The 12,208-nt window shown below is 41.4% G+C and overlaps 1 protein-coding gene across 1 annotated transcript in view; it reads right to left on the bottom strand.

The window, feature by feature from the left end:
* EPYC (epiphycan) overlaps nt 1-12,208 on the bottom strand; it is a 28,346-nt gene that overhangs the window by 4,365 nt on the left and 11,773 nt on the right. Inside the window, exons 3-4 of the mRNA XM_065741330.1 lie at nt 7,614-7,767; nt 3,872-4,030 (exon numbers count right to left, since the gene is read on the bottom strand). Of these exons, the coding sequence (XP_065597402.1) occupies nt 3,872-4,030; nt 7,614-7,767 (313 nt within the window). The remainder of the gene's footprint in view (nt 1-3,871; nt 4,031-7,613; nt 7,768-12,208) is intronic.

Here is a 12,208-nt window from a genome sequence, read left to right as displayed (position 1 = left end):
ATTATTATCTTTTGAAGAAAGAATTGGGAAGATTGGGAGGCCAAGGGATGAGGCTGTACTACTTTTCTACTGAAAAGTAGAGGCTTCCTAAATTACTTGTTTTGGCCAGTTCAGGCCACACAGAATTTTGGATTAGAATTTTTCATTTACTGAAGAATTTTATAGATAGTTCTGGAGTAAATCTACCAAAGAGCTTGAATTTTTTTTTGTAAAAATGGTACATTCTGATATGCTGCAAATATTCTATGAGTGATTTTTTTCTCTCCTTCTGAAGTTCATAAGTTCATAAGTTCATAAGTTCATAAGGTTGGAAAGGACCTATAAGATCATCTAGTCCAACCATCCTCCTATCACTATTTCTACCCAACTACTAAATTAAGTCCTTTAGCACCTCATCTAAACGCTTCTTGAACAGCGCTAGGGATGGTGCCTCAACCACCTCCCTAGGCAGGCCATTCCAGTGCCTGACCACTCTTTCAGAAAAGAAATGCTTCCTGAGGTCTAATCTAAATCTTCCCTGGCGCAACTTGTGGCCATTCCCTCTCGTCCTGTCATTACTTATCAGGGAGAAGAGGCCTACCCCCTCCTCACCACAACCCCCCTTCAGGAAGTGGTAGAGTGCAATAAGGTCTCCTCTGAGCCTCCTCTTCTCCAGACTAAACAATCCCAGCTCCCTCAGCCGCTCCTCATAAGACTTGTGCTCCAGGCCCCTCACCAGTTTTGTTGCCCTTCTCTGAACACGCTCCAGGGCCTCAATGTCCTTCTTGTAGTGAGGGGCCCAAAACTGAACACAGTACTCGAGGTGCGGCCGTACCAGAGCTGAGTACAGGGGGATGATCACCTCCCTGCTCCTGCTGGCTACACTATTTCTAATACAGGCCAGGATGCTGTTGGCCTTCTTAGCCACCTGGGCACACTGCCGGCTCATGTTGAGCCGAGCATCAACCAACACCCCCAGGTCCTTTTCCTCTCTACATTCTTCAAGCCATTCTGCCCCAAGCCTATAGCATTGCATGGGGTTATTGTGGCCAAAGTGCAGGACCCGGCACTTGGTCTTATTGAACCTCATCCCATTTTTCTCAGCCCAGCTGTTCAGCCTATCCAAATCCCTCTGAAGGGCCTCCCTACCCTCAGGCAGTTTGACACATCCTCCCAGCTTTGTGTCATCTGCAAACTTACTGAGGGTACACTCAATTCCCTCGTCTAGGTCATCAATAAAGATATTAAACAAGATGGGCCCCAAAACTGACCCTTGGGGGACACCACTCGTTACAGGACGCCAGCTGGACTTAACTCCATTAACCACTACCCTCTGGGCACGGCCCTCCAGCCAGTTCTCCACCCAGAGAAGAGTGAACCTGTCCACACCACGGGCTGCCAGTTTCCTTAGGAGAATACTGTGGGAGACCGTGTCAAAGGCCTTGCTGAAGTCCAGGTAGACTACATCAACAGCCTTTCCCTCATCTACCTGTCTGGTCACCCAGTCATAGAAGGAGATGAGGTTGGACAAGCACGACCTGCCCCTGGTGAACCCGTGCTGGCTGGGTCTGATCCCTTTATTGCCATGCACGTGTCGTGTGATCTCCCTCAATAACATCTGTTCCATAACTTTCCCTGATACCGAGGTCAGGCTGACAGGCCTGTAGTTCCCCGGGTCTTCCTTACGGCCTTTCTTGAAGATGGGAGTAACATCGGCAAGCCTCCAATCTTGTGGGACCTCTCCAGATAACCAGGAATGCTGATAGGTGGCAGAAAGTGGCTCGGCAATCACCTCTGCTAGCTCCCTCAGCACCCTTGGGTGGATCCCATCTGGCCCCATGGACTTGTGGGAGTTCAGATGGAGGAGAAGATCTCTGACCGTCTCTGCTTGAATCACAGGGGGTGCATTATGCACCCCGTCCCAGACTTCCAGGTCAGGGCAAGTACCATTTGGATAACTGTCCTGTCTATTAAAGACAGATGTGAAGAAGGCATTGAGAACCTCAGCCTTTTCCTTATCATCTGTGGTTATATTGCCTGCCTCGTTGAGTAAAGGAGGGAAATTTACCTTAGTTTTTCTCCTGCTGTTAATATATTTGTAAAAGGGTTTCCTGTTCTCCTTTACAGCAGTAGCCAGCCTAATTTCAAGCTGGGCTTTAGCATTTCTAATTTTCTGCCTGCAGATCTTGGCCAGTTCTCTGTAGTCACCCCAAGTAGCCTGACCCATCTTCCAGAGGACATAGACTCTCCTTTTCTCTCGGAGTCTCAACAAAAGATCCCGGTTCATCCACACTGGTCTTTTGCTCCTCCGGCTTGACTTACAGGACTCCGGGACTGCCTGCTCCTGTGCCTTTAAGATTTCCATCTTGAAGAGCATCCAGGCTTCCTGGACCCCTTTACCCTTCAGGAGCAAGTCCCAAGGGACCCTTGCAACAAGTGTCCTGAACAGGTCAAAGTCTGCCCTCTGGAAGTCCAAGGTAATAGTTTTGCTAGTCACCCTCTTGACGGCACCCAGAATAGCAAACTCCACCATTTCATGGTCACTCTGGCCAAGACAATCTCCAACCTTCACATCCCCTACTAGTCCTTCCCTGTTAGTGAAAAGTAGGTCAAGCAAGGCATCTCCCCTGGTAGGCTCTTGCACCAGCTGAGTCAGGAAGCAATCATCCACACATTCTAGAAATCTCAAGGACTGCTTCCTCTGCGCAGTATTGTATTTCCAGCATATATCAGGGAAGTTGAAGTCCCCCATGAGAACGAGTGCTGGCCATCGTGCAACATCTACGAGATGTTTATAGAACATCTCATCTATTTCTTCATCCTGACTAGGTGGTCTGTAGCAGACCCCCACCACGATGTCACTCCTAAGGACTATCCCCCTGATCCTTATCCATAGACACTCTACTTTGTCATTTCCAACCACTAGTTCTTCAACATCAAAACACTCTTTGATATAGAGAGCTATGCCACCACCCTTTCTTCCCTGTCTATCCCTTCTGAAGAGCTTGTAGCCATCAATCCCAGTATTCCAGTCATGGGAGAGGTCCCACCATGTTTCTGTAATAGCTACAAGGTCATAGTTAGCCTGCCTCACAATGGCTTCAAGCTCTTCTTGTTTATTGCCCATGCTGCGTGCATTGGTATAGATGCACTTCAGCTGAGATATCTGCCTCACCCCTTTTTCCAGCACAGCCTCCTTAGGCGCTTTACTGGAGAGCCCTGTTTTATCCCCTTCCCCCGTCACAGCTAGTTTAAAGCTCTCTCAATGAGTCCAGCTAGCTCCTGTGCTAGGATTCGTTTCCCCCTTTGGGATAGGTGTGTCCCATCAACAGATAACAGGCCAGGAGCCGAGTAAACTGTCCCATGGTCAAAAAACCCAAAGTGTCTATCTCTACACCAACCTCTCAGCCAGTTATTCATCACTTGTGTTTTCCTAGCCCATTCTGTGTCCTTCACCGCCCCAGAAGGTATGGAAGCAAACACCACTTGTGCTCCCACCCCTTGAACTAATCGCCCTAATCCCCTAAAATCTCTTTTCATAGTTCGCAGACTTCTCTGAGATATTTCATTGCAGTCTGCCTGAACTACTAGTAATGGGTAGTAGTCGGTGGGGCGAATCAAGTCCGGGAGTCTTCTAGTAATGTCCCTGATTCCCTGAAGTTAATTTCAGGTAACAGCAAAAACACAGATGAACTTTATTATTTTAGTAATTCAAAATTTTGACAAGATTTGAAATAGTATTCTTGAAGCAAAGCAAGCCACTTCTCTATGTGCATTTATATGTATAATCTTACTAGTATCAAACATAACATAAATTGAATCACGATATCTCAGGTTAGTATGAGCCAGAAAGAACAGAAAAAGATATGTGCAAAAATAGAATATTCCATACTTAAGTTTGCAAAGTCGTTTTTGTAGATCTTTCTGATTCGATTGTAGCGTGAGTAGAAATACGTGGTTTTCTTAGGCAGTGGTGGAACAGAATCTAGCTCATGATCATCACAGTAGACTGTTGTCCCTAGGCATGTACATAAAAGGCATGTGGGAAGGCCTATGAAAGAATTTAGAAGAGAATTGCTTGTTACAAAAAGTGTGCAAAAAGAAATGTGTAAAATAATACAGTGAAATCGTACTCTTCAACATCTTCATCAATGATGTAGACAATGGAATCGAGTGAACCCTCAGCAGATTTGTGGATTACACCAAGCTGAGTGGCACAGTCAATACACTGGAGGGAAGGGAAGCCATCCAGAGGGATCCTGACAGAACCAACAGAGGTTCAACAAGGCCAAGTGCAAGGTGTTGCACTTGGGCCAGGGCAGTCACAGATATTTATACAGTCTGGGGTAAGAATTCCTGGAGATCAACCCTGCGGAAAAAGGACTTGGGGATCCTGGTGGATGAGAAGCTGAACATGAGTCAGCAGTATGCAGTTGCAGCCTGGAGGACCAACTGGATCCTGGGCTGCATTAAAAATGGGGTGGCCAGCAAGGAGAGGGAGGTGATTGTCCCCTTCTACTCAGCACTTATGAGGCCTCATATTGAGTACTGTGTCCACACCTGGAGCCCCCAGTACAAGAAAGATGCAGAGCTCTTGGAATGGGCCCAGAGGAGGGCCACTAAAATGATCAGAGGGCTGGAGCACCTCCCCTACGAGGAAGGGTTGAGGGGCTTATTTGTCTTGGAGAAGAGAAGGCTCTGGGGAGATCTCAGTGTACCCTTCCAATACTTACAGGGACTGTATAAACAGGAGGGGAAATTATTGTTTACGTGGGTTGATAGTGATAGGACAAGGGGGAACGGTTTTAAGCTAAGGCAAGGGAGATTCAAATTACATATTAGGAGAAAATTTTTCCCTCATAGGATGGCGCTGCACTGGAACAGGTTGCCCAGAGAGGTTATGGATGCCCCATCCGTGGAGGCATTCAAGGCAAGGCTGAATGTGGCTCTGGGCAGCCTGGTCTAGTGGTTGGTGACCCTGCCCACTGCAGGGGAGTTGACACTAGATGACCTTTGATGTCTTTTTCAACCCAGGCTATTCTGTGATTCTATGAAACACTCACCTAAGCGCATAAAGAATTGTACTGATGATAAGGGTAAGTCCTGTTCCATCTTAATCATCACAACATATAATTTCAGCAATGTGATTAAGGTCTGCCTTAAAAATAATCCTTTTTTTTTTCCTGGATATGCCTTTTGGAAGGTCTTTTAACTCATTTCTTATGATACTGTGTGTCCCGGGCTATAGCAATAGAATATTATGTGGCAGCACAGCTAAAGTTCAATTTAACCCTCATCTGGCAAGAGTTCACTTCCTCCTAGAAGGAGAAATTAACAGCTGATGACTGAAAATTTTTATTTCCTAAATCTGTTTCTGTATTTCTAGTATTTTTAAGTAATTTGTAGGGAAGTTAAATCTGTCAGAGTTATGGACACCTTTACTTTTTAATTTAGGAACTTTTAATTTAGATTTTAGGATTCAGAAATTTATTGTCAGGAAAAAGAAATCTTTCTATTAGTCTGAGTTAAGGTAGTTTGAAGACTGTGTTAACAATATGGTTTACCACCAGAATGAAAATGAAAAAGCAAGACATTTCTTCCTTATCATATAACTGTATGAAGACATTGAAATCAGGTGTTTCTCTTATTATACTGTTAAAATTTTGTGAGTATTCTGATAGCAAGTAGATTTTCTGAATGCCATTTTGTGCAGGAAAAGTTGCTAGTTGCTATGACTATTGCATTTTTAATACTAACTCTCTTTGAGTACTGGTATAAACCAGTGTATCTGTTTCTCACCTTTTACGGTCATAGTTATATTCCTCTGTTTCACCTTTCTTCCCTCTTTGTAGCAGATGGCTGTTTGTTTGTTCTGGTTAGTTATAAAGTAGTAGCATAATTAGTGAGTATGGAAATATTATTCTTCCAGATGAGGTTTTTTTCCAGATAAGTTGTATATGATTTGCCTTCCTAATCCGTGCCAGTTACCAAAAGTAGTAGTAAATATCTGAAGAGTAGGCTATACATGTGGTATCTTTTCTGGCAACATTAAAGATTCAATGACCAGAATACTCTTTTATTTGTTAATTCTACTTGGGTAATGAGGATTTCTGTAAAGACTGAACTCTTTTTGTAATTTCCCTAGCTTCATTCACAGGATGGTTTAAGTTAGCTACAAGGAGGAAACAAGTTGTTAGGCCTTGAATCATTCCAACAGTTCTAGGTCTAAGTGAATGCAGAGTTGGGGATGGCTGACTTTATTCTTTGTAATATTGCAACATTGTACAGGAAGAGCATTTCTTCTTATGTCCCATTTGAAGGACTTGTACTTATCACTTTGTGTAGTGTAAGCTAAAAAAGGATAAGGGCAGGGTGAGGATTTAAAAATATGTCAAAAAGAGAAATGAACTTGGCTTTATGCTCCTGAGCTTTGTAATCTTCTGTCCAGTCTGAAGCCAAGAACAGCAGCAACATCTGATTGGAAATTATGTTGCTGAAAAAAGACATAAAATAATCTTATTTGATATCTTACAGCACCAGCCTCTCCCATGCACCTCTTCAGTTGAAGCACTAGATGGTTTACATTCAGTGCACAAAAATGTTGATGGATAAAGTATTTATCATATGTAATACTTATGTGAAATGTTTTTATAAATTCCAAACATTTTGAAAATTGAAGAAAATTGTGAGGGTTTTTCAGTATTCTCCTGGGAAATTATCACTTCCACTTCTGTTATTTTTGGCATACATCTGATGTTTTTGTCTGGTCAGTGTTCACTACTAGTAGTATAAAAAACAGACTAGGAATGATTCATTTCTCCTTACCAAACACACACAATGCTGGAAGCATAAACTTTTCTTTCATTTATTTTCCGTAGAACTCAGTTATGCTGCTATGCACAGTAAAAAAAAGTATTCAGGCTTTTTCTGTTGTGTGTTGATCACTATACAATACAGACTCTTCACACACATGAGTAACTACAGTAGTCTCCAACTATGGCTTTAAAGTAACTACTAGCAGATCCTAATTTTTAGCATCACAATCTTGTGTGGGACAGGGACAGATTGTGTTTGACAATTTTAATTCATCTGTGAGATGTGGAAAGTTCATCTTCTGAATCAGATCAGAAAATTAGTTACACTGGAAATTTCTAAACTGTACCCTTCTCCATAGTTCCTAATTGTTATGGTCAACTCTTCACCTTTTTTTTTTGTTTGTTTGTTTTTTTTTTTGTTAGGTTGTTTGTTTGTAGTTTGTATGAAAATATCAAAATTATTTAAGAAATCATCACAAAATGAACATAGTTATTGATGTTATTGAAATCTAAGTCAATAAAAATGTAGTGATAGCATTTCTGAACTACTAGATATTTTTTTAAGTAAAAAAAAAAAGTAACTGAAATATGCTGTAATTGAATCACAGTCATTTTTATAGGGATAAAGCACTCTTTGACTAAACATGTATCTGACTTCAAGAAATTCAAAATAGGTTACATTATACCACTTCAATCACACAGGTGCAAAAATGATATATATTCTATGAGTAAGTAGAGGTGGACATTCATAAATAGGCAAAGTGGGCTCACTCAAAAGCAAAGCTCTGCATGTAGATCTCGTTGTTCTTTCATACTAACCATCTTGAGTTTGGGGCACAAGAACTCCAGACCCTTGTGCTGAAGATCCGTCAATTAATTTTGGCGTTGATGCTTCTTCCTCAGGTTCTTCTGTCAATGGGGCAGAAGAATAACTCTCTTGAATTATAGAAGGTATTGCAGTCCCAATCTCTGTCTGGGAAAAAGTAAGAGAGAAATGTTACTGTTTACCTCCACTGGCAGCTGTTTGTCTTCTAGTTACTTATAGTCTGCCAGTAGAGGTCACATAAGTTCTGAAGATTAGGGCTCAAGCTGCATTTTATCAGACAGCTATAGTGGTCTGGTGGTGTGTAAACAAGTCATAAAACTTCACCATGCTTAGTCTCTTCATATCTTAATTTTTAATATTGTGCAGTATGCACACATGAAAGCAAGATGCATATGTTTCATTAATAAAAACATGTACAAACAAAATACTTTTATCCGCTTTTATTTGAACACATCTTTTTTTTTTTTCTGATAAACCCGGACATGCTATGTGTGCCAATGAATTAAAATTTGCTGCAAAGCATCAAAAAGGTGCCGCCATTTATCCATAATGTTGGTAATTGTATCATCGTAAATTAAAATTCAATGTGGTTGTGAAGCCTCTATTTTAAAAACAGTAGCATACTTTTAAGAAATTATTATTCAAGAATTCTGAAGTTTAAGTTTAACATGACACGAGTATTTTCATCAAAATTTGTTCTCAATAGGAATAACTGAACGCTCTAATTAGCTTCATTCATTAGTGGGTGCATTATGTAAGAGGAGGAATTAGAAAAACAAATAAAAGTTATTAGATAAAATTCTTATTTAGAAAGGCTATAAAATTTGGCAGAACCCTTCATGGGACAATAAACTACTTTTTCTTCTTTAAATCCTGCATTGAATATAATCATCATATTTAGTCAATTTTATTGTGACAAATCTGAAAATTATGCAATTTTCTGTAGGACAACTTCTAAATAAATAAATAAATGAATGAATAAAGTGTGGGAATTTTCTCGTATCATATAATCTCTCATAAAAAAGAGTGTAGTAGACTCACCAAGCCTGTTGCAGAGGGGCCCGCATTTGCAAAGAGACTGTGTGGTTTCCTGATGTCACACAGATCCTAAGAGTACACAGTAGCTGTCTAACCTTTGCATGTTGCTTTACTGCTGTATCTCAGTTTCCCCATGTTCAAGCCCCTCAGGCTCTCCTTTGAGAATGCACTTATTTTTTAAATCCAGAACAGTGAAGAGTTCTTATAGTGCTTTGCCTGTTGAGGTACTGCTTAAATATTAGTGAGTTCATCTACCTTTGTGGTTGCTGCGCCCCTGTGCTACAGTTAATTTAGTAGTTGGGTAGAGATAGTGATAGGAGGATGGTTGGACTAGATGATCTTATAGGTCCTTTCCAACCTTATGAACTTATGAACTTAACACTCCTTAGACTAGATCTAGAGTATCAAAAGTAGGATTTTTAATCTCAGTGCCTTCATCTTGCATAAAGGCGCTCAAACATAAAGTTAAATTTTATGAAGTATTTTCCTTCATTGCAACTTTCTAGCACACTGCAATAAAGATATTGAATCCTGAGTTTTTTCACCTGGAAGCTTCTCATACTTCTAGATCATTACACCTTCACTGCTGGCTTGCTGTCCCATTGGAGAACTGGTTGTTGAAGTTGCTCACACTCATACGGATGAATCACAGTTGTAAAGACCAATAAAAGATGTAGATTGCATCCATATGGGGCAGGTCCTTAGTATTTTTTTTTAAATATGTTTCCTATTTAGAGTATGCAAGTTAGAAGAAATAGCACACGTGAAATACTAGGTCTAGGACTCAAGCATGAGCAATACCATTGCTACATTCTAACACCTATATGAATTAGAATGGAATTGGAATGAATGAGCTTTAGGTTCTCTGTATATTCCTTAGTTGTAACCCTATACACCATAGTTACAGATATATATGTGCTGATACAGTTATTAAGTTCGTAACTTTGTAAAATGAATGGTCATCAAGTGAGCAAAATGAACTTCAGCTGAACTATGACTGAGTAACCTGTTGGTGTAAATAGGACTGAGGCTGTACCTTGCTCCTTTGTGTAGACAAATACAAAATGTTCCCATCTGTAGCACTAACAGTAAGAAGCTTAAGCAGGAATGGACTTGTGGACAAATCTAAAGAAGACTTTGGGAACAAAGGAAATGGGACAGATGTTCTCTGAATGGAGAAAGCCTAGAGGGAGAGATACATTCCAGACTTTTACTGACCCAGGCTTGCACTGCACTAAAGTATTTGCACATGCTGTCTACTTCTTCACCAGAGAACATCAGTTAAGACTCACTGACCTGAATAAAATCCATAGATTTTGAGAACAACTTTTATGGCAGTTCTACTGAAAACAACATTCTGGACAAAAGCATTTTCAAGAGAGAGTTTGTTAACAGACTTAGGAAAGTGTTCATTTGGATCACCTACACTGATTTTTCTCTGAACATGTGAGGGTTTACTTCATGATAACTGAGATTCGCAGTTTTCTTTCTCTTCTTTTTGCTGTTTAGTTACTCTTATCTGTTTAGTCACTGTAGTTGTTGGGTACCAAGGCAGAGATATTAACTTATATTAATTCTGTTTCTGGATTGTTCTTTCTCATTCTTCTGTTACAGGACGTGATCTCATTTTGGAGGTATACAGATGAAAGTCTGCCCACACTTCTTGAGAGATTACTCGAAGCAGATCACATTAATATCTGTTCGATCTCTAGCATCTGTTGTGACCATTGTAAAAAACACCAACTACTGCAGGGAATGTTATTACATTGCTATTTTTGCACTGGTAATAGAACAAAAGTTTAAATGTATTACATACCAGTCCAGAACATGAGCAGTATTTGCTTGCTGTACATAGACTGGACTTGAACCAGTAACCTAGAGGTAACAGTCTGTTTCCCATTATTGGTCATCTGATCCATACAGTTTTCTATCTTCTACGTATTTGATAAATCATGCAAGACTGTAACAAGATAAAGATGTTTCTTCCACTACATATTGTACAGAATGATCTTTTGTCTTCCAGATGTTTGTTGGTATTTTTGGCAACATGCACTTTACGAAAAAAAGAAGCATTTTTAGATCATGTAATGGAATTCTATTTCTTTATTTTTTTATTTTTTTATTTCCTTTGCTGTTCTAAATAATATATTTTCAAAAACATACAAAGAATAATATTCTAGAGATAAAGGATATTTATATTTACCAATATGTACAAGCCTTCAAATCATAATTAGCCTTTAGAGACCAATACAATACATGTAATAAGAAAATAGTGAAAAACAAATACATTTCATCTAACTACATAGGTTCATAAGGTTGGAAAGGACCTACAAGATCATCTAGTCCAACCATCTTCCTATCACAATCCCTACCCAACTACTAAATCAAATCCCTTAGCACTTCATCTAAACGCTTATTGAACAGTGCTAGGGACGGTGCCTCAACCACCTCCCTAGGCAGGCCATTCCAGTGCCTGACCACTCTTTCAGAGAAAAAATGCTTCCTCAGGTCTAATCTAAATCTTCCCCAGTGCAACTTGTGGCCATTCCCTCTCGTCCTGTAGTTATTTATCAGGGAGAAGAGGCCCACCCCCTCCTCACCACAACCCCCCTTCAGGAAGTGGTAGAGTGCAATAAGGTCTCCTCTGAGCCTCCTCTTCTCCAGACTAAACAATCCCAGCTCCCTCAGCCGCTCCTCATAAGACTTGTGCTCCAGGCCCCTCACCAGTTTTGTTGCCCTTCTCTGAACACGCTCCAGGGCCTCAATGTCCTTCTTGTAGTGAGGGGCCCAAAACTGAACACAGTACTCGAGGTGCGGCCGTACCAGAGCTGAGTACAGGGGGATGATCACCTCCCTGCTCCTGCTGGCTACACTATTTCTAATACAGGCCAGGATGCTGTTGGCCTTCTTGGCCACCTGGGCACACTGCCGGCTCATGTTAAGCCGAGCATCAACCAACACCCCCAGGTCCTTTTCCTCTCTACATTCTTCAAGCCATTCTGCCCCAAGCCTATAGCATTGCATGGGGTTATTGTGGCCAAAGTGCAGGACCCGGCACTTGGTCTTATTGAACCTCATCCCATTGAGCTCAGCCCAGCTGTTCAGCCTATCCAAATCCTTCTCAAGGGCCTCCCTACCCTCAGGCAGTTTGACACATCCTCCCAACTTTGTGTCATCTGCAAACTTACTGAGGGTACACTCAATTCCCTCATCTAGGTCATCAATAAAGATATTAAACAAGATGGGCCCCAAAACTGACCCCTGGGGGACACCACTCGTAACAGGACGCCAGCTGGACTTAACTCCATTAACCACTACCCTCTGGGCACGGCCCTCCAGCCAGTTTTGCACCCAGAGAAGAGTGAACCTGTCCACGCCACGGGCTGCCAGTTTCCTTAGGAGAATACTGTGGGAGACCGTGTCAAAGGCCTTGCTGAAGTCCAGGTAGACTACATCAACAGCCTTTCCCTCATCTACCTGTCTGGTCACCCAGTCATAGAAGGAGATGAGGTTGGACAAGCACGACCTGGCCTTTGTGAACCCGTGCTGG

The sequence above is a fragment of the Cyrtonyx montezumae genome, unplaced genomic scaffold (genome assembly GCF_038088225.1).
Source record: "Cyrtonyx montezumae isolate F1298 unplaced genomic scaffold, pur_monq_1.0 scaffold_3, whole genome shotgun sequence".
Classification (NCBI taxonomy): Eukaryota; Metazoa; Chordata; class Aves; order Galliformes; family Odontophoridae; genus Cyrtonyx; species Cyrtonyx montezumae.
Note: the sequence above shows the minus strand (reverse complement) of the source record. Positions and strands in the feature narration are given on the sequence as shown.